Raw genomic sequence first — 27,064 nt, forward strand, 5'->3', positions numbered from 1 at the left:
GCAGGGCAGGCACTGCCTGGCTCTCAGCCTGTGGCTCTTGGGGCCTGTTGTAACATCTGAGTACCTACAGCCAGGGCTGAGAACCCGGGTTAGGGCCAAAGAGGAAAGATACAGATCAACTTGTGGTTTAGAAACACAAACACATTATCCTTTCCTGGCACCTTTCTGCTCTGTGACTTGAAAAGCTTCCTCAGCGTCCTTTCTCTGGATGACTGCCCTTCTCTAATAATAGTAATAATAATGCCTGCCGATTACTGAACGCTTCAGGTGGGCCAGGCCCCATGCTAAGCTATTTACACGTGTCATCACTCAAGTCTTCACAACCACCCTGGGACAGAAGTACTATACTGTTATTATTCTCATTTTACAGATGAGGAAACAGATGAGGCTCAGACTGGTTAAGGAATCAGCTCAGGGTCTTAAAGCTTTTGAGCGGTGGAGCCGGAATTTCAACCCAAGGGTATCTGTCCCCAGTCCGTTCTCTTAATTCTGTCCTGCTCAGAGGTTCCTGGTGCCAGGGACTGTCTGATATGACTTGACCGTGTGGGGTCAGGTCCCTGGGAGCAGCTGGTGGGGGAGGTGCTGGTAATTTGCCTCTTTGTGCCAACTCTGCCTGCCACCCAGGACGGGTATGTCATGCGACACAGAGAAGTCGGGAGGTGGGGTGGGGATATCCCTCCTCCATTTCTGATGAGGGCATGAGGACGCCCACATGGCACTGGGTATGAGGGGCAGAGGGGGGCCTCAGTTTCCACCACCCTCTCACTGAGTCATGAGCCAGCACCCTGCCTGAAGTCCCTGAATCAAGCCATCTGTCCTTCACAGACCCAGAATGGGCCAGGCGCCATCAGGCCCACATGCAGGCACTGCTGGGGAAGTGGGGCTGCACACCTGCTTGCTACCTGCTTGGAGGAGCCCCTTGGGGCCTGGGCTCCAGGGGGGTAGCTGCCCACTCACCCTGAGCCCCCAGCCCTAGGAGAGAGGCACTCTTTGGAGCAGATCCCTTCCTCCCCCTCTCTTTTGGGCTGTCCCACACCTGTCCCTTCCTGCTCTTGGGGTGGCCTGGGCCAGTGCCCCTCACCCTGATGGGACCATCCATCTCTCTGCTGCTGGGGCTGGGAGGCAGGTGCGAACCTCTCAGGTTCTGGGAGCGTGAACTGAGAAAGTTGAGGCTGCTAAGCCCTTGGGGTCCTTAGGCAGGAAGGAGGTAGAATCTAGCTGCAGAGACCGTGGGCTCCTGCAGGACTGGAGCCCTTCTGCCTTTCTAGACTTCCAGCGTGTCTCAGCCTTAGTTTCTTGATGTGTATAGCGGGGGAGAGGGTGCCCCTCTCCTTTGGGAAGGTGGTGGAATGATGAGGTCTAGAGCACTGGGGTACAGGGGCCCCAAGGACCAGCACCCCCAAACAGGGTGAGAGTTCTTGGCCCTCGGCCCTCACAGCTGCTGAAGGGACCAAGGAGGAAGCTCCCCTCCCCCACGCCATGCGTGCACACAGCTGCCACAGGGAGCAATGGAGTCCGGTTTAGTGTGCCATGGGGGCAGAGTCCCAGGGTTCTTCCAGGAGAACTTGCTATTAAATCAACACAACAGGTCTATCCACTCCAGATCCTGGAGAGAGAACCCCAGCTCCAGCTGGCAGCACCATCTGGGCCCAGTTAGGTGTTCGGGAAAAGTCCACTGGACTCTCCTGCCTGGCCGCCGGACAGATGTGTCCCTCTGCCACCCTGAACTTCAGCAGAAGGAAATGACCACACCCAGAAGCCTCCAGCCTCTTTCTGCCTTTTTCTCAAGTGTATATATGTACTAGGCTTCCTGTGCCAATGAGAATATATAGGCCTGTCTCCCCTAAATGAAAACTGACACTGGCGGCTGAACTTGCCTGATAGTTCCAAAGGGATCTGGTGACTTGGGGTGAGCCACCCAGATGCAGAAGCCACTGTCCACCCACCTCAAGGAGCTAAAGCAGGGGCAGGGCAAGCTGTGGCACCCTTCCCGGGTGCATGGGGGCATGAGCTACGCTGGGGAGGGTGGCAACAGAAGGAGCTACCTCTGTGCTAAGGACACTCATTTTAGAGACATGATGAATTCCTTTAATATCTTCTCACTATGATCGCTTCGCAGCCCCTGCTCTTAATGGGCTCCAGAGTTCCATCCAACTGTCTGTTGCTGGCAATTCAGCTCTCTGGCTGGCGTTTCTGCTGGCAGAACTGACCGCTGGGAAGCTTCCTGAATGGATGCCCTTCATCGTCCTTTCCTCTCTGCTCTGAGCCTCCAGCAGCTGCCCCCAGTCTAAGGCCAGGGCAGGGTTGCGACTGGCACCCACGCCCTGGAGCCCAGGGCCTGACTTTCAGGAAGGACAGGTGAGTTGGGGGAGTGGAAGGCTTGTGCCAGACCAGGTAAGAGCCCCAGCCAGAGTCCAGGGAAGGAAAGAGTCTCAGGAAGCATGATGTTGGCTGCCCAAGCCCCATCCGCAACCATCTGGCGGGAACACCTTAGCTCTAAATGCACGAAGTTTACAGGCTCTGGGCCACGTGGCCTCGTGGGAACTTGCTGCAGAGCTTGTGGAACTCCACCTTCTGCGTCTGCCCTGGGTTAGAAGGCATGACCTAACTACCACTTGGCTGGGCTGGGCTCTGCTTAGAGGGTCCTAGGGTAGCGGGTGGGGCAGGCAGCTACTGCCATCCTTTCTCAGGGTCTTTCCTTCTTTAATCTCTGGACCACACCTTGACTGCCCTGGGGTGGGCCTGTGGGAACTTCATGTGAACCCTGAGGCAAAGGGTCCTGGTGTGCACTGCCCCGCCCTCCCCAGTGGCTCTTGCTGGGACGATGGACCATCTGAGGCAGCCCCTCCTCCTGTCTGACCGTCCTGTCCTCTACAGAAGCCCTGCACATGCTTGCTAACTGCCTGGCCTTGCATTCTTGCCCCTGGGTCTGGCTCCACCCTTTCCCAGAGTCCGAGACCTCTACCTTTTTCCACCTTGCCTGACCCCTGACACCCCATCTTCCAACAAACCCCACTATAGTGGAATACAAAAGACTTCTTGTCCAGCTCGTGCCTGGGGTCAGGGAGACAAATGACAGACAACAGGCCACCTGCTTCTGGGATCTGACCTCTGATGGTGGGTGTTTAAATTCCTGCCTGGGGTCATGGTATATAACTGGTGAAAAGACCACCTGAGGTAAAAGGTCTCCCGTGTTCCTGCCGCTCAGGGTCTGCCCCAGAATCTCTTTCATCCCTAGATACTACTATCATTACCCCCTCCTTTGGCTTAAGACATTAACAGGCTTCTGTTTAAAATGTAAAATGCTTCCTGGGACAAGAAATTGAGTCTATCCATTTACAAATTAGCTGGATCTGTTTATCAGAGAGTGGCTGGGTCCCAGGAGTGGGCCGGGCCTCTCCTTGGGGGGTGCTGGTGAATAAGCGTGGGCTGAGCTGGGGCTCCAGGTCCATCGAGATGCAGGGGCTGGGGGTGGGCAGGAGGCACAGAGGAGTAAGGGGACCTGTCCTCCTACTGTGTTAGGCCAGGCCGCCTCTCTCAAGCCATCTTGTTACCTGGCAGCTCTCACCTGTCCCTGCTTGGGGGTGCGTTTGCTAATACTGCTGATGGAAAGGCAACCTAGACTGGGAGGCGAGGACCTCCAGGCCAGAAGCTGACTCTGTCACCAGTTAGTTCTGTGATCTTAGGACCCCACTTACCTTCTCTGGGTTCTGTTTCCCTCTATGAAATTATGAAGGCTGCATTAAACATTCTTTGGGCCTCCCTTTGGCTTGAATGTACTACAGCAGTCCAAGGCGGCTAGCTCCTTTCTGGGGCAGCCCTTTTCCTCCTCTGCGCTCCTCCCCACTGACCCGAGACCGTGCTCTGGATGCACTGTTGGTCCCCGGCTCCCTGCACTCTCTGTGCCTTCTTGCACAATTCCATACGGAGCCTCATTCGAAGCCGGAAGAAAGAAAATGGAGGCTGGAGGCCCCATGCCAGGACTGAACCAGAGAACCAGTCCTCCCGGTTTTAACCCCGCTGCCACCGCTGCAGCACTCAGGAGCCTCAGGGGCTGGGTGGACAGGCAAGCAGCAGGGGCCTTGAGCAAGGTGACTGGTTCATTGCTATTTGCCCTGGGGTGAGTGGGCTGGGTTCCGGGTGCACGGGGGTCAGAGACCAGAACAACGAACGAACCAGCTGACCTGAGCTTCCTGGGCCTGCTTCTCTGAGCACGCAGAGGCCGCCCCCAGGTCCTGGGCAGCCTGAGTGCCTGGCCTGAGCAGGTGTGGAGCAGCTCCAGCTCAGACAGACCCAGGCCCCACTGAGTCCACGGGACAGAGAACACAGCCCTGACTTCACCCCGTTAGCCAGAGGCCCGGGGCCCAAGTGCTTGGCAAACTCAGGCAAACCAGAGCCAGGCTGAAAGGTGCCAGTGTTTGCTGACTGAGGCAGCACTTCGAGGGGGAAAGTTTAACCACAGAGAAACCACAGGTGTAAAAAAAAAAGGTCATCACTGTCCCCCTGTAAAGTCTCTGCACTGCCTGGTGGGTCAGAGTGAGGTTTTATAGAAAATGCTGACCAGTGTAAGTGTCCTTTTGCTGGGGCTGATGTGGCCCCTTGCAGTTGCGAGGGAATGGTCCCTGCCTCCATGCTAATTCTCCCCAGGGTATGAAAGTCTGTCCTGTTCAGCTTTCCTTTCCACTGCTCTGTTGAAGCCTGTAAGTTCCCCCGGGGCAAGGGCTCCAGCACGCCACCCCACCCCGTCCCCCATCCTGCCACCGGTGTTTGGTACTTCGTAGTCAGGCCATAGCTCTTTCCTGCCTGCAAGCGACTGAGCCAGAACAAGGTGCCAGTGGCCACCACCTAGTGCTGCCTAGAGCCCACACCCTGCCCAGAAAAGCCAAGTCCCCCTTTATCCCACACCTCACACCTCTCACCTTAGCCCCCAGTGGGCCCTCGGGCTGAGCTTGGAAGGGGCAGCTTCCCAGGACCAGTCGGCCTGTTCACCCCGGGCAGGAGGGTCAGCCCTGCTTCAGGAAGTTGAGAGCTCTTCCGAAGCTTCCATTTTCCATGCTCTACTCCAACCTGTTGGCTACTCCACTTCTTTTAGGGACAGGCTGCAGAAGGCCTGCTAATGAGGTTTGCTAGCAGCCTTCCTACTGCCCGAGTCTCCTTCCCACTCAGGTGTGGAATGCATCCTACAGGAAGGGCTCCACTTCCAGCCACAGGTCAGCTTCCCATGAGTCCTTCCTGCCTTCTGCGCCCAGGACACAGTGCGCAGAGGCGCCTCTGGGGCCGTTCCGGTGAGGAATGAGGTCTCTCAGGGTCTCCGCCTCCGCCCAGCCCGGCCCTCCCACCAAGGCGGTAGGTATAAGAAAGCCGTCGTCCTGAGTCCTCCCTGAGCTTTTCCTCTCCTGCTGGCCTCTGCCTTCCGCTCCCTCCTGGGCCGGCCAGCTGCCACCCTGCTGGCCTGCTGTTTGTCCGGTGCTCCCCAGCCTCTGCCACTCTGTCCCCACCTGGGCACCAGTTGCTGCTCAGCTCTGCATACACGGGGCACCGCCAGGCTTGGAGTGGCCTTTCACCAGGAGCTGGGAATACGCCCAAAGCTGGTAACCCCACGGCTAGTAAATACTCCCATTTTCCTCTTCCTGGAGCCAGGTATGGGGATTAATTGAGTGGGAGACACTTGGGTTCATCCTGACTCTGGTCCCATGGGCTCTTCCAGGACAGGGGGCATTCCTGGTCATTCTTGGGAATTATGCACAGAGTGGGTTTGCCATGGCCGGAGGCCCCAGACCTGCCTGCATATTTCTCTGTGCCTGGTACATCCCAGGGGGCTCCGCTCACCAAGAATGTCTGTCCTTGGGGGACCGAACTGTCCATGCGGCCACCATACTCTCCTCTTGCGGCCACTCTCAGGTGCACAGAGCTTTCCACACAAATCAGGGGCTCCCAGAAAGCTTGCTCCTGGTGCCGACCCCTCTTGACTAGGCACCCTGGTCACCAGGGCTCCCAGGTTTGTCACTCCTGAGCTGCAGAGAGGACCCCTTGCTTGGCCCAAAGGCCTTATTCTCAGCTAGATGAGCTTCTGTGGGGCCGAGTCCCAGGCGCACCGGGGCCCATGCAGCCCAGAGCTCATCCTCTACTTCAGGAACCCGGTTCCCACCAAAACCACTCAGGGAAAGACCCCAAGCAGGACCCCCCAACCTTGGTGTGTGATGCCAGGGAAAGAGCAAACTACACTATATGAGCCTTGCTTCTTGGTGGGGCCCCAGTGCTTTAGAAACCCGAGCTCACTGGGCCTGACGTCCCCGGAGCCAACCAGGTCCTTAACACTGCAGGGGAGTCTGAGGTCTGTGAGGAAACACGGTGCTCTCAGCCAGGCAGCCCCCTGAATCCGGCCTGAGGCTGAGTTTCAGAGTCAGAGTCTGTGCCAAGTCAAGCTCAGCACAGGGGCGTGACTTGGATCCCGGGACCCAGCGGATGCTCCATAAATATCTGTGGGATGCACGCATGGGGGGAGTGTCCCAGAGGCGGTGGGGCCTCCTGGAGGGGCGTCCCGGTGGCACTGAGTGTCCCAGTTAAAGGCAGGAATAGCAGAAGTAAGCATATCTCTCTCTGGCCAGGGAGCCAGAGGCCAGCTTGGACGGGGGTGCTTCAAAATCCATCTGGGAAGGGAGTGGCAGTTTGGGCGGGGTGTGGGGCTCCTTAGCCCAGGAACCCACAGCTGCCCGCCCCGTCCCAGATGGGGGGCAACCTGGACACCTTGGTACCCCACCCCGCCAGGGAGGCCCGCGCCGCTGTGGCAGCAGGGACCTTACCTTGGCCGTCCTCTGGGCCCCGAGCTCCCTGCTGCAGGCCGGTGCTTGCCTCTAGCCCAGGAAGCGGCACTCCCTTCGGGCAAAAAAGAAAAAAAAAGGAACAGAAAAAGAAAACCTCAGTGCTTTTCTCGCCCAGCCGCTTCTCCCGAAGGCTCCTGGTTGGTGTCGTCTTGCCTCTGTGGGCACATAGCCTTCTCCCTCTAGCAGCTTACTCACTGGTGTGGAGGCGGGGGACCCACACCAGAGCACGTCCTGTGGGGTCAGGGGTCCGGGGCGCTGGCTTGAGCACCAGCCTGATCAGTGGCCCTGCTGTGTCCTGAGTATGGGGGAGCAGAGCCCTGGGCAGCATCCTTCCCAGGGATGCACCCGTGAGAGCTCGGCGGAGGACACACGTAGCTGCTGATGGGCACTGCACCGAGAGGGACAGAATTCCTGGTAGGAAGCTGTTTCCTTAGTGCCTTGGTAATTAGGGCTGTCAGAAGAGGAGGCAGCCCAAGCACCATCCGGTGCCCCCAGCGGGTTGGCTTCCATCCTTGGACCACCCCCTACCCTGGCACCCTGCCGTATCTCTGTCCCGTGGACTCAGTGGGGCCTGGGTCTGTCGGAGCTGGAGCTGCTCCGCACCTGCTCAGGCCAGGCACCTGGTGTCCTTTTCCACAGCACCCATCTTGGGGCCTGGGCGGGCCCAGCATCAGTCAGGATGAACTGCTGCTAAATCCCTCATCCCCAGTCTCTGCCAGCTCCCCTGCGGCCCGCTCTCACACACACACCTGCTCCTCTCACACACACATGGGGCCGCACCCGGCGCACAGCCACCTACCTGCCCAGGCCAGCCTAAGCCAATCCAGCCTCGTTCTCCAAATGCCACTCGGACCCTAGGAGCTGCTCATTTACAGAAATATCCCTTAGGAGGTGAGTTCAAAGCCAGCCCGGAGGACGCCAGTCAGCATGGACCAGACTCCCCTTCTCCCGACACCTCCAGAGGACAGGCAGCCTCATCACCATATCTGCCGTTGCACTTTGCCGGCTGACATCTCTCCCTGGCCCCTCAGGCCCCCACAGCGTCTTCCATATCCTTAGCGGGTGGCGGCAGACTCGTGGCAGGTCCCATCTTCCTTGGAGCCCCAGGTAGGGAGGGGAGAGCTAGAAGGGGTGGGACTCAGGTGCAGCTCCAAGTTTCCAGTTCCCAAAATAATCAGATGCAAAAGGGAAGGAAGAAACCTCCAGGCCAGCGGTGACTCAGTGCCCGTGGGCCGGCTTAGTCACCTGGATGGCTGCTCCTGGCTCCTGGCACATCAGGCAGGGAGCGATGTCCTTCCCCCTGCTGCCGGCAGCAGGCTGTCAAAGGGAGCATGGCCAAGGAGCCCCAGCTGGCCCAGGGCTCCTGGCAAGCGGCACTGGCGGGCTCTGGCCTCCACCCCAGCCACGCACGCCTCCTCCACGGAACACCTCGGTTCACTTTGGGATTTCTCCATTAAATCCTCAGGCATCAACCCGCTCTCGTTTGGGGCGCCGAGCTGCTTCAACGTTGCTTGGCAATTTTGATATCGTCGGAGGTTGCCATGGGGAGGAGGGTGATGTCATTGACACAAAAAGCCCACTGAATTTACAAATCAGCTGGGGCTGGAGCTATTTATAAAAACACGTTTTTTTCCTGCCTTCCTTTACTGAGGGGGAGGTGGGGGGAAGGGCTGCCTGCCCAGCTCAGTGCAAGCCTCCCTCAGCCCCTGGGAAGCCAGACCTCCCAGGCTCCCCACTCCCAGAGATGTAGGATTCAGAATTCGGGGTTGGGACCTGGCTGCCCAGCCACAGCTGGCTGAGCTCACCTTTAGGAGTCTCGGCTGGTTTTGCTGTGAAGGGTGAGAAAGCAGCACGCAGGGGGTGGCGGGCAGCATGGGCACCGGCTTCCGGGGTCGGCAGGGACCCTTTGTTTCCCAGACCCTGATCAGAAACAGGGGCCTTTGCAGGTGAGAACTTGAGCTCCCCAGGGGCCAGGCAGAGCTCAGCCTTCTACAGTGCCCTCCTGGTCCCTGGACCCACCTGTCCCCTCACTGGCTCCTTTTCTTCTCCCAGTGCCCAAGCCCAGTCTCGGCCCCGGCTCCTCTCCCCTACACTTGCCCACACTCCCGCTGGAACACCATCCTCTCCATGGCTTTGACCGTCAACCTGGAAATGCTCACTCCAGAGCCCAAGTCACAGCTGCCCCAGTGTAGGCACCACCCTGACCTGCCGGTTCCCGCCCCAGTGCCCACTGCTGCTGAAGATGGAAACCCACCGTTCCCCTTGACGCTTCTCACCCCCCAGCCCATGGCGGCACTAAGCTGTTCGCGTTAATTTTGAAAACTCTTTCATGAATTTTCTTCCATAGGGAAACAACGTGGTGTTTGGTTAAAAGCCCAGGTTCTGAGTTTTTCCTCCTGAGTTCACATCCCAGCTTTACCGTTCATCAGCTGAGTGACCTTTAGCGTGTTATTTAATCACCTGGACCTCAATTTCCTCATCCATAAAATGGGGATGATTTCACCTTCCTACAGGGTTGTGGGAAATAAATGAACGAAGCTCCTGGCATAGGAACTGCTCATCCTGAGAGCTCAGAAAACATCAACGTTCTCAGCTTTCAGCTTCATGGCTGTGCTCGTTTTGTCACCCATTCTTATCCACACACCAAACAGCAGCAGGTCCATCTTCCAAACCATGACTCCAGTCACCTCCCATGTAACAGTCTCAGGCTGCACACACAGACATTCTGATTGAGCTGCACAGCATTGGACCATGTGGCATTAATCATAAAAACTCAGTTAGGTTTTCTAATGACCAGCCATCTTGAGCAGGAAAGGGATTTTTTGACAGCCATCAGGTAACTAACTCCCAGCACTGATAAGTCTGGAGAATCAAGTCCAGGACAGAAGCCGGGCAGCCCTGAGGTCTCTAGACATCGGACCTAACTCCAGAGTCTCCACGCTTCCCCCACCTGGATGGAAGGTGCTCCCACCACGCACACCACCTGATGCACCTCCCTCGGCACCTGGTCCAAGAGCAGGGGGAGTCTGGTTGGAGGCTCAGGTCACGTGTCCACCTCTGGCCTGGCAGAGGGGAGGGTAGCCTGGTCAAATGTTCCCATTACCCAGATGAGGTGGGGAAGAAGATTAGGGTGCTGGAGGCCATAAACCAGCCAAGGGTCACCATGGGTCTTGGCTACATTTTCTCATCCTTTAAAATTCCTGAGCATGATAATCTATCATTGTCGATTCTGTTAGTCTTGTCTTCAGGGATTTCGGAAAGCTGATACCTGCACAGGCTGGAACTAGTTCCTCTACCATCATGTTGCATGGCTTCTTGATTTGGTGAGGACACCTGCCAACCTAGATCCCTTTCCTCACAGGTTGTAGAAAAGGGGTATCTGCCAGCCAATGGAAGAAATCCTGCAAAGGCTTGGCTGCCTGTTGTAGAAGGCAGTTGGCCAGATGCCTGTGTTCTTGGGCCTGTGGTATGCCCTGTGCCCTTCCTTATCCCAGCAGAGTCACCTCTGCTAATCCCAGCAGGCTGCGTTCTCGAGGGCAGGAAACCCAGCATGGTGCCCGGTACATAGTAGATGCCTTTGCAAACTTTGTTGAATGAGTGAATGCATGAAGCGGTTCTGTGCTCTGGTCACCCTTACTTGGAATACAGTGAATCATGGCTGAAAGGAATTCTAGAATCATCAGCCCTGCCCCGCCTTCTGCAGGTGAGAAAACTGCAGCCCCCAGAGATTAAGTGACTCAGCAAAGCCACAGAGGAAATTAGAGGCAGAGTCGGGACTGCAACTCTGCTTTCCTCCTCACAGGCCCGTTGTTCCCTTTGCGGCCCATGCAGCCCGTTCTAGGTCAAGCCCCGAGTGTGACGTATCTGTAATTTAGTCCAAGGCAGCAGCGGTGCTGTCACTGTGGGCATTTCTGCCTTTTACTCTTGGCTCCCAGGAAGTGGCAGCATGTGAATCAGCCAAAATGGTGTTTTTACAATAAAGTCTTTCACTTTACTCTCCATTTTGCTTTTGAAAATAGAGATATACTTAAAGCCTCAAAAGCAACTTGCCTCATCTGTACCATTTTGGTGAGTCAGGTTCCGTTGGATTGACTGCTTACACCGAAGTGTCCCACCGCACGGCTTTAAGCAAATCGTCTGGGGATGGGTTTGGAAAGGCCCTCTAACAGCGACGTCCTCACATTTTCGTAGACGCATGCTTCCCCAGCTTTCCTTAAGAATGACAAGTTTCAGAAACAAAGTCTAGGGTTCCAGCGTGTGGGAAAAATGCCTTTTTACTGCCAACTTTTTCTCGATCTTTAGATTCTTCCCCACACTTCCCACCCCCCGTTGTGCTGTGTGTATAGAGGGTGCTTCACACGGGCCTTTCTGACGGCTGTGTGGGCCTGTCTCCGCCTGCCCACACTCGTCAGCATCTCTCGCCGCAGGGCCAGGAAGGGAGGAACAGGTCTGCCTGCCTTCACCCCCTACCATCCCAAGCTGGGGCAGGCTCCAGAAGGGAAGGGCTGGTATTAAGGGGCAGGTATTGTCACTGGGGCCTGTGTCCTGCGTTCCAGGGCTGGTATTACCTCAGAGGTGCCCCTCAGCCCTGGGCCTCCAGGTAAGAGGCAGGGGCCCCACCTTCAAGAGGTTTTCCCAAATGGCTTCCCACAGGGCAGGTGGGGTTCCCAGGGAGCAGATACCTCCAGAGAACCCACCCACCCTCCAAGGTGATGGTAGCAAAAGGGAGAGTGACCAATCGAGTCCTGGGGGTGGTCCTCAGTGGGAAGGAAGCATCGGGGCCTTGTCAGATGCTTGGGCCCCTTCTGTGCCTCTCCTCCTGCCCTGCTCCTTCTCCCTCCTGTGGGTGTGGAGGGGGCAGGGAGGCCAGGGTAATCGGGTATTCTGGTAGCGGGGCAAGGTGTGTGGAAGACTCCCGGCAGAGGGCCGAGAGTGTGACTGGCAGAATTCTCTCCACCACACTCCATGGAGTAGGAGAGCCTGCCGGGCTGCGTATTAGGGAATTTCTCCAGGAACTCTTCTTCAACAAAAGCAAATTGGAAAAGCCCAGGAGTTACTACTGCTGCCGGCCAACGGCCTTGCTGCCCTGCCACTGTCCCTCTGGCTTTGATCAGAAGGCCCAACGCTGTCCCTCTGCCTAGAAGCAAAGAGGGAATGACGAGGCCTTCCGGTAGCCCAGGCTGGGCTGCGGAACCTGCCTGCACGCTGATGGGCAGGGGAGGTGGGGAGGAAGCCAAGGGGCCGCGGCATAGACTGAGGGAAGTCAGGGATTGTTCCCTGAGAAGCTGGTCTAGCGTCCCCCATGCTTCCACCCCACAGTGCCCCGGCTTCTGGGGCAACTGGGGGAAGCAAGAAGAAAGGGTAATAGGGTCGTGGCCAACGGGGAGATAGACCCAGAGAAGATGGCAGTGTTAGCAGATGGCCTGGGAAGCAGAAGGTGGGCACCGCTTCGTATGGTCTTCCCTTCTTGCTTGTCCCTTCTTACTTGCTGGAAGAAACCCAACTTATTTGGATGTATACTCTTCTCCTTCCTGTGTGCTCAGGGAAGGGCCCCTCCCCAGCACCAGCCCTAGGGGTGAATCTTGATTAGTTTAAACCAGTCTTGCTAATTCCCTTCCTTTTGCCAGGGATTGGTTTAGGCCCTAGGCATGTGACAACTGAGACAGGAGTGCAAGTTTGCTGGGAGAGTTTTTGGGAAAAATTTCCTTGTGCTGCTCCAAGTTGTACAGCTTGCTGTGGTAGCCAACTGGGTTCTAGAAGGGGACCCAGCCTGAGGACAAAAGCCAACATGCTGAGGATGGCAGAATAGGTGGAAACAACATGGGTCTTCCATGAATTGCTGGGTTCAGGCTGTTATGTGAGATAACAGATATTCTTACCTTTTACACTAGTTTCGGTTTTCTGATTTTTGCAGCTGAAAACTACCCGATACAGACCAGCTCCAATCCCTGCCATGCCCTGATGGCTCCCAGGACACCCTAACCCATGCTGACCCTCACTTCTTCAGTGTCCTAACATATCTGCTCCATCTGCCTTACCTTGAGATGTCCTTTGACTTACTTGTCTCGATATTCTCTTGGCTTTTAACCTGTAATATCCTGTTCTGCTAACTAAATTATAAACTCCCTGAAGGGAGAGAGCATGTCTTACATTTCTTTATATCCTTCATGGTGCCTGTCATTAAATGTGGAGCGCCAGTAGAGTTTAAAAACATTCATTGGCTAAACATCTTTGCCACATTCCAAGAGATTACTTGCTGTCCTGAAAGGGGTAAATGAACATTTATCAACAGAGTAAAACAGGAGTCAACAGGTTGCAGCTGAAGGCCTGAGTGAATAAGAATGTCAGGCATCTCCATTGTAGCTTAGATTCCACAACGATGGATTACACCAGCTCGGCTGCCTCCTGTGCCCAGCTCTGGGTTGGCTGTTGGGCAGACAGAGCCAAATCCACTGCTTGCCAGGAGCCATGAAATTTTCATTTTAGCAACTATACTGTGTTATTAATTCTCACAACAGCCCTTTGGGGTAGAAGCCTCAGCACTAATTTATAGATGGCAGGTTGACCTGCCCTGATCAAGAAGCCAGTATGGGGCTTCCCTGGTGGTGCAGTGGTTGAGAGTCCGCCTGCTGATGCAGGGGACATGGGTTCGTGCCCTGGTCCGGGAAGATCCCACATACCGCGGAGCGGCTGGGCCCGTGAGCCATGGCCGCTGAGCCTGCGCGTCCAGAGCCTGTGCTCCGCAACGGGAGAGGCCACAACAGTGAGAGGCCCGTGTACCGCAAAAAAAAAAAAAAAAAAAAAAAAAAGAAGCCAGCATGGAGCAGAACTGGGGTTGGAACCCAGGTTTTCCAGTTCATTAATCGAATTTATAGGGCTTCCTATTTTCTGCCTTTCCTTTTTCCTACTAAGTGGTCACTTTTTATCCATTGGCTCAGGAGAGGGATGTAGCAGAGGGTAATATAGAAATAGTTCTGAAAGCCTAAGCTCTAGCAGCAAGAGTCTCAGGAAGAGACTAAATGCCTTGGCCTTAAATGGGGTGAGTAGACCCTGCTCCCTAAGTCAGAGAGTGCTTCCCCTGGTGGGGGAGAGGAGTGAGATACATCTGCAGGTGGCTAGAGGGAAGGGATCTGCATCTTGCTTCCCACTAATGTGGGCAGCAAGACCTGCCTGTTACGTACTGTCAGAGCAAACAGGACCAGAGGCAGCATTTAAGATTCCTGTGCTCTGAAAATGGCACAGAAGCAGCAGAGAGCTGTGAGCCAGAGACCACCTTCGGACTGAAACAGCCTTGTGGGCTGATGACGGGACTAGACGGATCTTCCTGATAGCTTGGTACCTGGCTTATCTTGAGTCTGTCTTCTTGAAGTACAAATACTTGGTTCCCTGAAGGTCACTCCCAGTAGAAACTCATTTCCCCTTTAGATTAGATAACACCATGTTTCTTTCACCTACCTTTATTATATTATAGATTTAGCTGTACTCTGTACTTAAATAAATTCAAAAGACAGTAAGGCTCCAATCTAGCTGGGATTCTAATCTACTTGAGAGGTTTCTAGAGAACTTTAGACCACATTAGAACTAAATCAATACAAACATCTACAAGCACCTGTACTAAAAGCTTTATTTAGTTCTCAAAACTTTGTAAAGTAGGCACTTGGGTTATCCTCATTTCATAGAGGACAATATTGGCTTAGAGAGGATAAGTAACTTGTTCATTGTCACACAGCCAGGATTCAAACCCAGGCATTCTGGCTGTAGAGGCAGCATCTCTAACCATGTTATTAGCATTTGGTTTGGCACCACAGGCAAGGGGCCATCTCAATACTGAGGAGGTTCTAGCAGGCCCGAGGCCTGTGAAGTTGACCCCCTATAATGTGAGCACCACATGCAAGATGTAACTGGAGTATAAAAAGACACAGTTCCTGTCCCACAGAGCTCAACTGAATTAGAGAGGTAAGGCATGTACATGTACCTGTCCAAGGCAACTGATGATACAACGCAGGCAGGTGCTATGGGGCTGCCCTAGTGGCCTACACCACTGGTCCACAAGCTAGGTAGGGTTCTGGATGTGCCTGCTTGGGTGAGTCCTGAGCAAGTGGCTTCCTTATCTGTTCAGTGACAGAGTAGTTGATCAGGAAGGTCTCTCCCAGCAATGCTAGTTAACGTCTGTCTGCTCTGCCTAGCTCCTATTTCTGTCTGCCTGATCCCCTAGATTCACTGGGACTCCTTGACTTGCTGTACCACACATGTACTCACCCTTAGCTGTCTCATTTCCTGGAAGGAGCCAGTCTCACTGAACCTTCATGTGTCATCCTTGTCAATATCTTTATCACTTTATTCTAGCATTACCAGTTTATTTTTCAATTTTGTTTTAAAATGCAAAAGCAAATGTATGTTTGTCTTTTTGTTCACAGATTTTAATGGGTATTTGTTTTTATGAAATGCCACCCTCACTTTGTTACTTGCAGGACTGAAGCAATTAAATAAAACGCATCACATGACCAGGCCAGTAAGATTAGACTACTTTGAAACTGCAGCATACACTGACTCACATAACTGTTTCGAGTGAATGTGAGGCTGAATTATACACACACGGAAAATAAAGTACACACTTTGATGGAATAAACATACCTGTGAAAATAACATTTAATTTTGAAAAGAGTAAACAGTACAATGAAGTGTATCCTGATGTAAGGTCAGCAGTCGATTACAAGAGCAGGTTAAAGAAACATACACAAAGTGACACACTAGAAATGAAAGTGAGATTATGATTCCAGGCATATCTACAGCCTTTCCCCCCTCACCAAGACTCTAATACAGCTAGTTTTTGAACTTGTGGCCACTATTTTCCAACATTTTAATTCACTACTTATTTTTTTAACTCACTACGTATTTAATTCACTACTAATTTCTAGGACTATATAAAATTAATAGACACACAGTCCTTTGCTCTCAAGGGGTTTGAGAACTACCAGTGTGACTGGGCAACCACTGCTCCCCATTCAAAGCCAATTTGAATTTAGTGGACAACACTGCTAGGCAGCTGAATATCTGATGCAGGAGCCTCTAAAGAGCAAGACTACCGGAAGTAGTACGCTTTGACAGGAAAAAAGTATGTTTATAGACATTTAGCCTGAGTTCATCATTGTTTGTTCCTTTCTTAATCATACAATGTCAGTTTGTGGAAACTCAAGTTTTTATACGAGAGCCATAAAATGTATTTTGTTTTGAAAAAAGTCAAGTTTTATGTAATTCAATTCCTTATTCACAGACATAGGAAGTTGTAACAGTAGGAAGATAATTTTAGAAAGCGCACCTTGAATAGAAACATTATAAAACATTTGAACATGTATGAATTTTTAGCATACTAAAAATAGAAGTTTAGATATATTATCTTCAATAATTTAAAACTGTTTTCCTGCTCTCATTTTAATTCCAAATTAATCTTGCTTTTATATTTGGATGATAAAGTCTCCCAAATTTCCCACTATAAAAACACCTAACACATATTAGGCGTTTTGTTTTTTTAATGTAGAGAAGGGAAAAGATGACAAAACCATAGCCCATAATTTCTTAGCCTAGATTATCCCATAGACATAAAAAAAAGTGATCAGAATGTTCAAAATGCTCAGAAATGCACAAATTGAAAAGTAAAAGCCTTTATTCGTTCCCCTCTCTACCCTACTCTCCTCAAAGGCAACCACTTTTTCCCCTCAGCTTTTTTTTTAAACATAAGCTGAAATGTCTGGAATTCAACTTTCAAAGCCTAACTCTACAGGCTCACGCCAGATTGGAAGATTGGGCACCAATCTTCTTGGCACCAATGCCAAGGCATCCCTGCCATCTACAGAAATTGTCTGACTTCACCTCTGCATTAGTTCCAGGACTCCTCTTTCCGCAGGGTCTGTCACATGGATTATCCCTCTGGGACTAATGAGCCTTGGAAGCAGGGAGGACAACTGTTACAAACAGTGCTTTATCTTTGAGCATCTGTGCCAATGCTTCTTTAAGATAAACTCTTAGGAAAAATTTCTCAGCTGAAGGGAATGAATATTTAAATTAAATAAACATTGCCAAATCACCTCCTAATAGTGTGCCAATTTGCACTCCCACTAATAACATGAGTACTTATTTCCCCTCACCCTCACAAACACAATTTTCAACCATTTACTATCTGAATGATGAAAATTTCAGGTTTATTTTGCATTTTATTTAATTAGGAATGAGAGTGAACAACTCACATGCTGGCCATCAAAATGTTTTTAGTGGACTGTTCATGCCCTTTGTCTATTTCTACTGGTTTTCAATTTTTTAAGCGAGTTCTTTGTACCTTAGGTAAAATAGTGCTTTGACAGTGCTCTAGGCACTGGGGTTAAAACAAGAAAAAAAGTAAATCCCTGCCCTTAAGGAGCTTAAATTCTAGTAGTGGGATACAGGGGAGAAGAACAAAAAATATATATATATATGCTATGGAAAAAACAGGTGATAGGTGCTATGGAAAAAATAAAGCAGGGTAAAGAGGGATAGAGAGTAACAGCAGAACATCAGTGTGTGTATGGGATGCTATTTTGTACAGAATAGCCAGGGAAGGCCTCTGATAAGGTGGAGATCTGAGAAGACATCTGAAGGGGAGTAGGGGAGTAATCCATGTGAAGTTATGGGAAAGAACATTCCAGGCAGAAGAAACAAAGCAAAAAGTTCATAAAGAGGGAAACTAGTTGGCATGTTTAAGGAACAGAAAGGAGGTAGGCAGGCTACAGTGGAGTGAGCAAGGAAAAGAGGAGTCAGGGAAGAGGTGAGGGAATAGCAGGGTTAGACCTGGTAGGGTTTTGCAGGCTGTGAGAAGTCTTCCGATTTTGTGCTGTGTGAGATGGGAAGCCATTGGAGGGTTCTGATTTGACTGGAGGTGGGCAGGGGAAGCAGAGAGACTAGTTATGAGACCTTGAGATAATGCAAGTGAAAAATGATGCAAATGTGTGGCAAGTAATTTTTCCTAGTTTGCGTTTAGGGGTTTTCTTTTTTGGGGGGGAGGGGAGAGACAGGTGACTATGTTAGGTTTTATTTTTTTATCTATTATAGTAATAAATAGCAATCTTCCTGGATAAATCTTGGTGTTATGTCACAGACAAAAAATTACAGAGTCATCTACTATTTTATATTTTCAGTTTTTTACATTAACATTTTTGATCTAAATTTTTTTTTGCAGGTAAGCTGTGAAACAGGAAAGACCACTGCATATGGCTGTGCAATTTATTTACAAGGGTACCAGGTTGAGAGGGTAAGTGCGGACTGAAATCCAGTCAAGCTATGGTGCACAGGGAGGTCCTAAATCCACTAGAGGAAGGGGACTTCTAATTTGCACAAAGGTGCTGTATGAACTAGTGGTGGCGCTGGTGATAGAGTTCAAACTCTAATCCATTATTTCAACACCAGTTTTCTGAAATGCCACCTTTATCCTATTAAATATTCATAGCTTCTTGTGTCTTTGGTGGAAACAAGAACCTCATTAAGGTCGAAGTTTGCCATATTAAAAATTTTTTTAAAAACGCATCTTCCTCACTAGGGAAATCTTACTTTTATGAGCCAGACTGGAAGTGAATTTGGTATAAGAGTTGGTGCAGCTGGAGGAAGAATTCCTCTTTTCCAAATGCAACAGACAAGAAGCATTTCTTTGCTGTCTTTGCTTAAAGATTTTAGCCTGAACACGAGTCATTTCAAAGTGCTTTGTGCTAACCCTCTGAAAGGCTTTCTTATCTACCTTGAGATAATAGCCCAACTAACAGTCTAAAGTCCTAATGCTAAAGGAAATCTTTTTATTTCCAGATTCAGGTTTGGCATCAGTTAGAGCACTCTGACTTGGGTGGAAGGTTTCTTGTACAGCTGCCACAGGGGGATGAAGGTTCTAACAGTGGTAGAAGATTAGTGGATGTACACTTTGTGAATGGTGAGGCACTATATATTCCATGGTCTCTTTTCAAACAAAAGTGAAGATCCTGTCTTTTCAGCTATGTTCTTTTTCTCAGGTCTATCGTTAGGCTATTTCTGCCTTAGTGAGACAAGAAATAAGAACCATTTAAAGCTTCAGCCAACAAATAGAGGCTTCCGCTTCCTTCTCCCAAGACAAACAACATAAAATATAAGGAAAACGGAAATGTGCCCGCTTTGTGGTTTTATGCTCAGGCAAAGAGAAAACAAAGACATCATAGGTCCTAACTGGTCAGGTATTATTTTCTCCCCTCTACGAAGAAAGGTCAGGATTGGAGGGGATGGGGAAAGGAGGAAGAGGTAGCAAAATAGTTGCAAGTTCTCTAATAAATTAGCTTCCTCAGATTTTCCTCCCTCTCCTCAGACTGGACTTTCAGAATCAAAGCTTTATCCATAAAGCACTGGTTTGTCAGTCTTGCTGTCAAGGTTGCTGAAAAATTCACTAGACGGTAGCTAAGCCTATGTTGAGAAAGAATCTAAATTTACCATCCAGCCTCAAATGACTTTATGTGTCAAAGAGGTAGATTGAGAAATGAGGAGAGCAGAGCAGAGGGGTAGATGGGTTCGATTACATAAAAGATACAGATATATAATTTCATATCCTTAGTTGTATAAGAAGCAAACATGAAAATGTTTGAAAAATCATATTTTGGTTAAGAGCAAAAAATTTCTAAGTTGATTATCCTTCAGAGCCAAGTCATGTTTCAGTGCTTCAACTATATATGCTTAAATATTTTTAGCTGAGATATACTTAGAATCTTCTGCTTTCCAGCAATCTTAGAGCAGTAACAGTGACAACTAGAGTGAAAAAAAAAAAAAAATCAGGCACCAGCATAGAGGCACATTTGATAATTTTGATATTTAAATATGAAATAGTTAATTTTCATTGCCCTTTTCTACCAATTTCCTTCCCTATACCCAAGACCTGGTGTAATTCATGCTTCTGTTTAGCAGTCTAATACTTCATTTAGACCTATTCTCTCCCAAATGATTCCATGCTTCAAAGTCATCTTTTTATTCTAAAATTCTGCCTCTTCAAATCTTCCAAACAACAAAATCTCCTTCTATTCCTTCATTAACCGTGCCCCCACCAAGTCATTTTGCATGTAACAGAATGGTAATTATTCCATTTCTGAAAGGTTGCTAAAGCCCATTCAAAACCTTTTCTTTTCTAACTCGCACAGCCCTAATCAAGAGACCGAGCAGCAGCAGCACTGCTAGATTATATAAGTAGACCAAGGGGCTTGGTGGATAAAAAATGAAAACATTAAAATATAATAAAAACAAACAATTTTGCCCCTTGAAATTTAAGAAAATTTGGCCTTGTGTAAACCATTTTATCTGCTTTTCAATCTAGACCATTTAGTGCAAGGTCAGGAACACCTAAAGGAATGGTTGGCTATTCTGTCTCGTTACGATCCTATCATAACAGTTCCAAGTCTAGAATATATACATTTCCATGGTAAAGTAGCGCCTGTCTGCAAAATCAGGCCATTTATTACCTTAGTTAGCAAAAAGTAGATGAGATGTTAGAAGCACAAATTTAACAAATACTATTTTATTATTTACAAAATACATAGTGATCATAAGGGCACAGGTCACAAATTACAAACGGGAAAAGCACAGGGAAAAGTTGAGACAAATGCATTAAATGACAACAAGGTACCCATTAATATGGAATCCATTTAGAATAAAACAGTTCTTTGTTAAAGTTAGACAAGGCCAAGAGGCGGTACCTTGTTGAGTAGAAAATGCCAGTTACCTAGAAATATACTTCTACCAAAAAGCAGAAAAGTGTTAGTAGTGTACCTAAATTAAGTCATAGCATATACAGGTCCAGTGTTCCACAGTACCACCATTGGTTTTAGGCAGGAATCTGCGAGAGACTTGACTGCCTATCTTGCTGGAAGAGGAAAGCCCCAGGACTGATTAACTTCCCTACCTTCCATAAAGCTTTGTTCAGGTGACTTTGGAATGTGGCGTCAAACACCCCATTCATTTCTGCTGCAAGTTCCCTCAGAACAGACACTGTGGACTCATCACTGGCATTCAGAATCCGCACAAAGAATTTATTCCACAGTTCACCACCTTTTAGCCTAAAAATATATAAAACCATTTTCATCAAGATTAGGCATATAGGAGTTAGAATTCTTTCTGTGTTTAACTCAGTGGTACATTTATGCACCAACATGATTTAAGGTAATACCTAACTCTAGGGTTAGAGATCATTCAAGTAGTGTCCTTTGAAAACCCAAGGTCAAACTACAAAAAAAAAAAGAAAAAAGAAAAAAAGACTACCATAGTGGGAAGAGCCATAATATAATGCACATAAAGGGAAAGAAAATCTTTCATCTGAATCTATAAATTTCCTCCACGTACTAAGATGCAGCATTTCTCTTCTACAAATAGAAGAAAGACGAATTTTGTCTCCTCTCTTCTAACTTTTCTAAAGTCTAGGTCATTAGAAAGACTACAGCTTCCTCTCTCCCCCTGCCCAGGGGTTTATTATCTTTACAACCTTCTCAGAATCCTAAGCTCAAGTAAAGTAACTACTGCTTAAGTCTATGATGTTTGCACGTTTTTTTTTAAAAGATCAGAGAAGCTTCTATTATTGTAAAAGGCAAGGCTGTTAGGAAACCCCACCTGACCCCACTTGCTTCTGTTTGTGTAAGACCCACCTAGGACCATAACCAACTGGAGATAACCTGAATCTATCCTATATGCCTTACATTATATTTCAAACCTATTTTGAAAGTACATGTTAGAGACAAATAAGATTGGCCAAATTCTGAATTAAATAAAGAAAAAAATACAATTCAATTGTTGGCAGGGGAAAATGGAGGTGAAGGGGTGTTAAATTTTCAACACTGATTTTTCTTTTCTTTAAGTGATAGATTGGTAAGCTTATTCTGCGAAGTTAATAGCTATGATAAGGTAAGGGAGAACATGGGATATTTAATAAGTATTATGAGCAGGCCTGAGGGAGTACTAAGGTTCTGAGACCAAGCAGCTGTTATTAAGAGAGCATTTACTTCCTCACCAAGGAGATTCAGTTCTCTGCTTTGGTTTCACCCATTCATTAAATAAATAATAGCCTAAAATTAGTATGTAATTTAGAAATATAGCTTTCTTCAAGAGATGCTTATTAACTTTTGACAAAAGCTATTAAAAAGGGCCATAAGACTAACACCAATTGATTAGAAAATTATTCTCATAAAATGTTTCTATTAAGCCTTCTAAACTGAGAGGCTTCCATACTCTAGTCACGGTTTATATGTCTATGATACATCTAGGTCCAGAATGATGTCCTGAAGTCCGAATAGCTTGATTCCCATTTTTAATGAACAATTCCTTTGTCCTGCACAAGGTGCTCCACTGATACTCTAATGAAAACTGGTTAAAATTAATGAAATCATGGCATTTGGACTAAGAAACCAAGGCTGTCAAAGCAGAGAGCACCCAAGATAAACAGAACATTATTTGGACAGGCAAAGACCCTGAAACCACCAATACTTACTCAGAAATATTTTGGCTAAGTCTCCAGAGGGACCCATCCCAGAAGACCTGCAGGTGTTCCTTGAATAATAGTAAATGTGCTAAATCTGCTATACCAAACAGGTCTACCTGAAATCACAAAAAACACCATCAGCTAAAATCATTCTCTGCTATTGTCATGGCAATTTATTTATGTAGGAAGTTGACAGGTACCATAGTGCTTAGCTAAGTTTATTTTATGACATACATTTTAGTAGACTGTTCCTTATCCTTACAGTAAGGAGAGAAACTCCCCAAAGAAGTGATCAGTAGAGCCAACTCTAGGAATCATCCTAGAACAAAAGATGACAAATAGGGCTTCCCTGGTGGCACAGTGGTTGAGAGTCCGCCTGCTGATGCAGGGGACGCGGGTTCGTGCCCTGGTCCGGGAAGATCCCACATGCCGCGGAGCGGCTGGGCCCGTGAGCCATGGCCGCTGAGCCTGCGCGTCCAGAGCCTGTGCTCCGCAACGGGAGAGGCCATAACAGTGAGAGGCCCACGTACCGCAAAAAAAAAAAAAAAGAAGACAAATATATCTGGACTGCCAAATTCAAATTTGTACACCTACTAAATTTGCATGGACTCTAGCTGTGATCTAAATGTGTTCTATATGACTAGTTCAGGGCTATGCTACATATTCAGTCAGCAAAATGCCATATATCCAGAGCTGAGTCAGAAGGGATTTCTGCATATAATGCCACCATATAAAACACTTTATATTTCTCCTAATGTCTTTTTATATACATTATTGCATTTAATCCTCACAAGAATTCTGATGTAAACAGAGCTGATTATTATCTTTATTTTACAGAGAAGATCACAGAAAATGATTTACAAAAGACAACACAGATAAGTGGTAGAAATGGCCCTGACACTTAGGTTACTGAGTTAGTCATGTGTCCGCACGTGTATGTGTAAATTCTTCAGTATTGTGACAGAAAAATGGTACATTTTGCTTGACTTGGTGATATCTGAAAACTAGGTCATCTGTTCCAGGAGAGACAATATCAGTAAACACTAGCTTTCCTGGCTTATCTAGGTAAGAAAGAGATTAAGAAGCCCTCTCCACATTTGCTCAAGCTTGTTTTACACTTACCTGGTAGGGAGAAGAACAGTTAGCCAGGATCTTTTGTCCTTCCAGGATCTGTACAGTCCGAAAGCCGCTGAGGTTAAAAACATCTAGCTGTGCCCTAAGGTCAACACTGTAGGAAAAGTCCACTATCTTCAAAGCTTGATCGTTCTTATTACAATCATAGGGATCGTGGATTCTAAGCCCAGATGTAAGAGAAGGAGATAATAAAAATAGGCCATGAAAGAAGCTGCATAGCTGGTCTTTAAAAAAAAAAGAAGAAAGAAAAAAAAGGAGGTACTGCAGGTGTGCCTTAGCTATGCCAATAGCTCCCTCCAGTGGTTAGTTATGAAAATGCACCTGTAAGAGCAGTGGCAGTATCCACCCAACTGGGGAACGTTAAGATGAGTTTAGTGACCCAAGCTATATCTAAGCCATTGTGCATGGCCACCACAGAACATTTATCAAGTTTCCATATTATATAAACTAAATACTGGAAGTAGACTGCAGGCCTCTGTCTTGCACTGAACATATTGACATATATAACAGCAATGATTTATACACTGACAAGAATTATGATGGAGGAAATTAAGCTTTGATAGATGTCACAGTCTTTCTTGTTTGCTATTAGATTAGGCTTTCCGAGTGTCATTCAGATCCCTCCTTCCCAGAGTTTAACTGAAAACAACATAAGGCTGTTTTCTGGTAAAGTGATACCTTTACAAAATACTGTAAACCATCCTGTTTATATTAAATTAATACCATACTGTCTTCCTCTTATATGTAATTCCAATCCTGTTTCCTTACCAAAAAAAAAAAAAAAAGAGAGAAAAGAACTTTATAGCACTAATTCACTATTGATTTTCCTCAGGCTTATCTATTCCATGTAATAAAGCTATTCTCCAAAGAGATATAGGAACTATTTATGTGAGGAAAAAATGGATTATTTTTGTGTTCCTTCTGTTTCTCTGCTTTCTCAGTTGGTGTTTTCAAATCCCTGATGGATATCAGTGGCAGGTCTTATATTCCTAAATATAGGGTTTGATTAATCCTATCACATATACCTCCACAGCACAGAATGATCTATTTTACTTTAAAATTTATGATTCCTTACTACAACTTGTTTTTGGCCATCATAAAACTATAATTCCCAAATGTTTTCAAAACTTGGGAGAGGTAGGAAAAATGTTTCTGAGAATAATAAAAAGAAGCAGGAGGGTCTCCTAGCTCTCTAATCATCCATTCACTGTTACCCTGGGCAAGACATTCCACTTTTTTGGATCTCATTTTACACACACACACACAATGTAGAAACTGCATTAAATGATTTCAAAAGGCTCTTTCACACAGACATAGAGAATAGACTTGAGGATATGGGGAGGGGGAAGGGTAAGCTGGGATGAAATGAGAGAGTAACATTGACATATATACACTACCAAATGTAAAATAGATAGCTAGTGGGAAGCAGCCGCATAGCACAGGGAGATCAGCTCACAGCTTTGTGACCACCTAGAGGAGTGGGATAAGGAGGGTGGGAGGGAGATGCAAGAGGGAGGGGATATGGGGATATATGTATACATGTAGCTGATTCACTTTGGTATACAGCAGAAACTAACACAACATTGTAAAGCAATTATACTCCAATAGAGATGTTAAAAAAAAAGGCTCTTTCAATTCCTTGTGCATCTATATGAAATTTCCTATCAAATTTGAAAAGTTGTGACAAAGTAAAAGGCAATGTCCCTTCAACACTATGTGGTTTCCTGGAGTCCTCTAGTGACTGAGAGAAGGATATTTGAATACACAGCATACAAATGCCTAATCCCAAAAAGGCTTAGAAAATCTCTTTGCTTACAATTTCCATGAAAAGTCCTGAGAACTCTAGCACTATCCTCTGAAATTTCAGTGCTGTGAAATAGAATGAAAATAAAAACTATACCAGGGGTTCTCACATTTGGAAACATATGGGGAGATATTTGGTGATCACAATGGCTGGGGGATTGTAACTTGTGTTTGGGTGAGAGGTAGTTACGGGGAAATAGATATAAAACATCCTGACATGCTTGGACCAGACCTGCACAAAGAATTATCTCATCCAAAGTACCTATGGTGCCCTGGATGAGAAATGCTGCTGTATTATGCCTGGGGAAGCCTTTAGGACTCTGCCATCTCAGGAAAGAAGGTAGGATGCTCTAGTTTTTTTGGTTACAACTGCAGAAATACATTGAAGGTTCTTTTAATTTCCATGCCAACTATGATTTAGAGTCTAATTCAGTTTCTTCTTACAGAATAAGTAGTCAGGAGAAATGTAAAGAATGATTCCAGCTTTTAGTGTACAAGAATGACCTCAGAGAGAAAGTTAACTGCTTACCCAAGTCACAGGCTTGGGGCAGACAAAGCATCTTTAAACCAGACTCCTTCACTCAAATACCATGAGATCAATGCCCATTATTAGACGGGTATGTTGGTCCTCTAGTCCTTTCCATAAGACAAAAATTGTTGAGCATCTTTGCCTTGTTTATGCCTCAATGTTGTCTGTATTTTCTCAGTTCTTAGTATTTGGGCTTCATTTCTTATTTCCTGCTCCGTGCTCACCCCTTGAACCTGATGGCTAAGCTGGATTTAATTTGAACACTAAGCCCCTTTTCTTGGCATGGTTTGCATTTGCACTCTGGTTTTACCTACTTCTCTTGGCAATTACCTCAATTTGGTGTGACTTAAGCTTTGGTCTTTGAAACTGAGCAGTGCCTCAGTGTTGCTAGCATCCTTGCTAGCTCCGCACTGGTCCCACACAAAGAAAGACTAGACAATCTACTTCACATTTCCCCAAATACTCACATTTTACATCTCTTCTTGACAGGAATCATCACGATGGAGTTGTTAATTCTTTTTTTCTGGATTTTTTCCTCAACGTGTTTTTTTTGGTTGAATTCTTTTAAACTATTCCCAGTGACTATTGACTTTTAGGTAGCAAATATTCTCTTAACGTACTGTGTTCATTAATATGGCATTTATCAAAAGGCAAAAGAGAATGGCAACTATCCATGTTTTACGACAAAGCTGATAGAATTATAAGAGAATGAAAAGGACCAACCTGTTTCTAAGAATCAGACTCCTTGGACTCAAGTCACCATGGACTATTTCTGCTTTGTGTAGTTTCTCCATCATTGTCAAGAGGTTACAAATAATCAACACTATCATTTCATGGGTAATAAATTCACTGTATTGAAGAAGATCCTGGAAATAGAAGGACAGAAAACTATTTCTTAATTTGGGGTGACTTATACTCAATACCTTGCTTACCACTGCCCTGTACTCTTCCTTGTTGTTCTCTATTAGAATGTCGGCTCCTTTGTAGGTTGGGTTTTTGTCCCATTTTTAATAATGCTGCTCTCCAATTAGATTGTTTATAAGGATTTAATGAAATAATGGATGAAGAGCATCAAGGGTGAGCCTGGCCCATAATAGGTGCTCTATAAATGGTAGTTTTAAAATACCATCATTCCAACCATTTTGGAGAATTTGTATTACCATCAAAATTGCAGCAAAACCATCACTATGTTGTACACCTGAAACTAATATAACATTGTCTATCAACTATACTTCAATTTAAAAAGAGATGAGAAATAAAAAACTCGGAAACACTAAA

The 27,064-nt window shown here is 47.4% G+C and overlaps 2 protein-coding genes and 1 long non-coding RNA gene across 8 annotated transcripts in view; 1 reads left to right on the forward strand and 2 right to left on the reverse strand.

The window, feature by feature from the left end:
- The window catches only part of PAK6 (p21 (RAC1) activated kinase 6), a 34,966-nt gene extending 26,712 nt beyond the window's left edge, over window positions 1–8,254 (reverse strand). The window contains exons 1-2 of one of the 4 annotated variants that reach the window (XM_033435821.2): window positions 7,624–8,254; window positions 6,804–6,876 (exon numbers count right to left, since the gene is read on the reverse strand). The gene's annotated coding sequence lies outside the window, so the exon portion shown is untranslated. Of the gene's footprint in view, window positions 1–4,919; window positions 6,780–6,803; window positions 6,877–7,623 lie in introns of those variants that run through there. The other 3 variants (XM_033435820.2, XM_033435822.2, XM_033435825.2) reach the window with 3 other exon arrangements.
- Window positions 8,255–11,286: 3,032 nt separating this feature from the next.
- Window positions 11,287–26,360, forward strand: LOC117202910 (uncharacterized). Its single transcript, XR_004485442.2, has 3 exons — window positions 11,287–11,424; window positions 18,034–18,105; window positions 26,276–26,360. It is a non-coding gene; the product is annotated as an uncharacterized LOC117202910 (long non-coding RNA).
- BUB1B (BUB1 mitotic checkpoint serine/threonine kinase B) overlaps window positions 20,355–27,064 on the reverse strand; it is a 57,559-nt gene continuing 50,849 nt past the window's right edge. For all 3 annotated transcript variants that reach the window (XM_049705144.1, XM_004274006.4, XM_049705135.1), the window contains 4 exons: window positions 26,510–26,652; window positions 23,443–23,614; window positions 22,330–22,436; window positions 20,355–20,908 (listed from right to left, as the gene is read on the reverse strand). In XM_049705144.1, the coding sequence (XP_049561101.1) occupies window positions 20,677–20,908; window positions 22,330–22,436; window positions 23,443–23,614; window positions 26,510–26,652 (654 nt within the window). In that variant the 3' untranslated portion in view covers window positions 20,355–20,676. The remainder of the gene's footprint in view (window positions 20,909–22,329; window positions 22,437–23,442; window positions 23,615–26,509; window positions 26,653–27,064) is intronic.

The sequence above is a fragment of the Orcinus orca genome, chromosome 2 (genome assembly GCF_937001465.1).
Source record: "Orcinus orca chromosome 2, mOrcOrc1.1, whole genome shotgun sequence".
NCBI lineage: Eukaryota > Metazoa > Chordata > Mammalia > Artiodactyla > Delphinidae > Orcinus > Orcinus orca.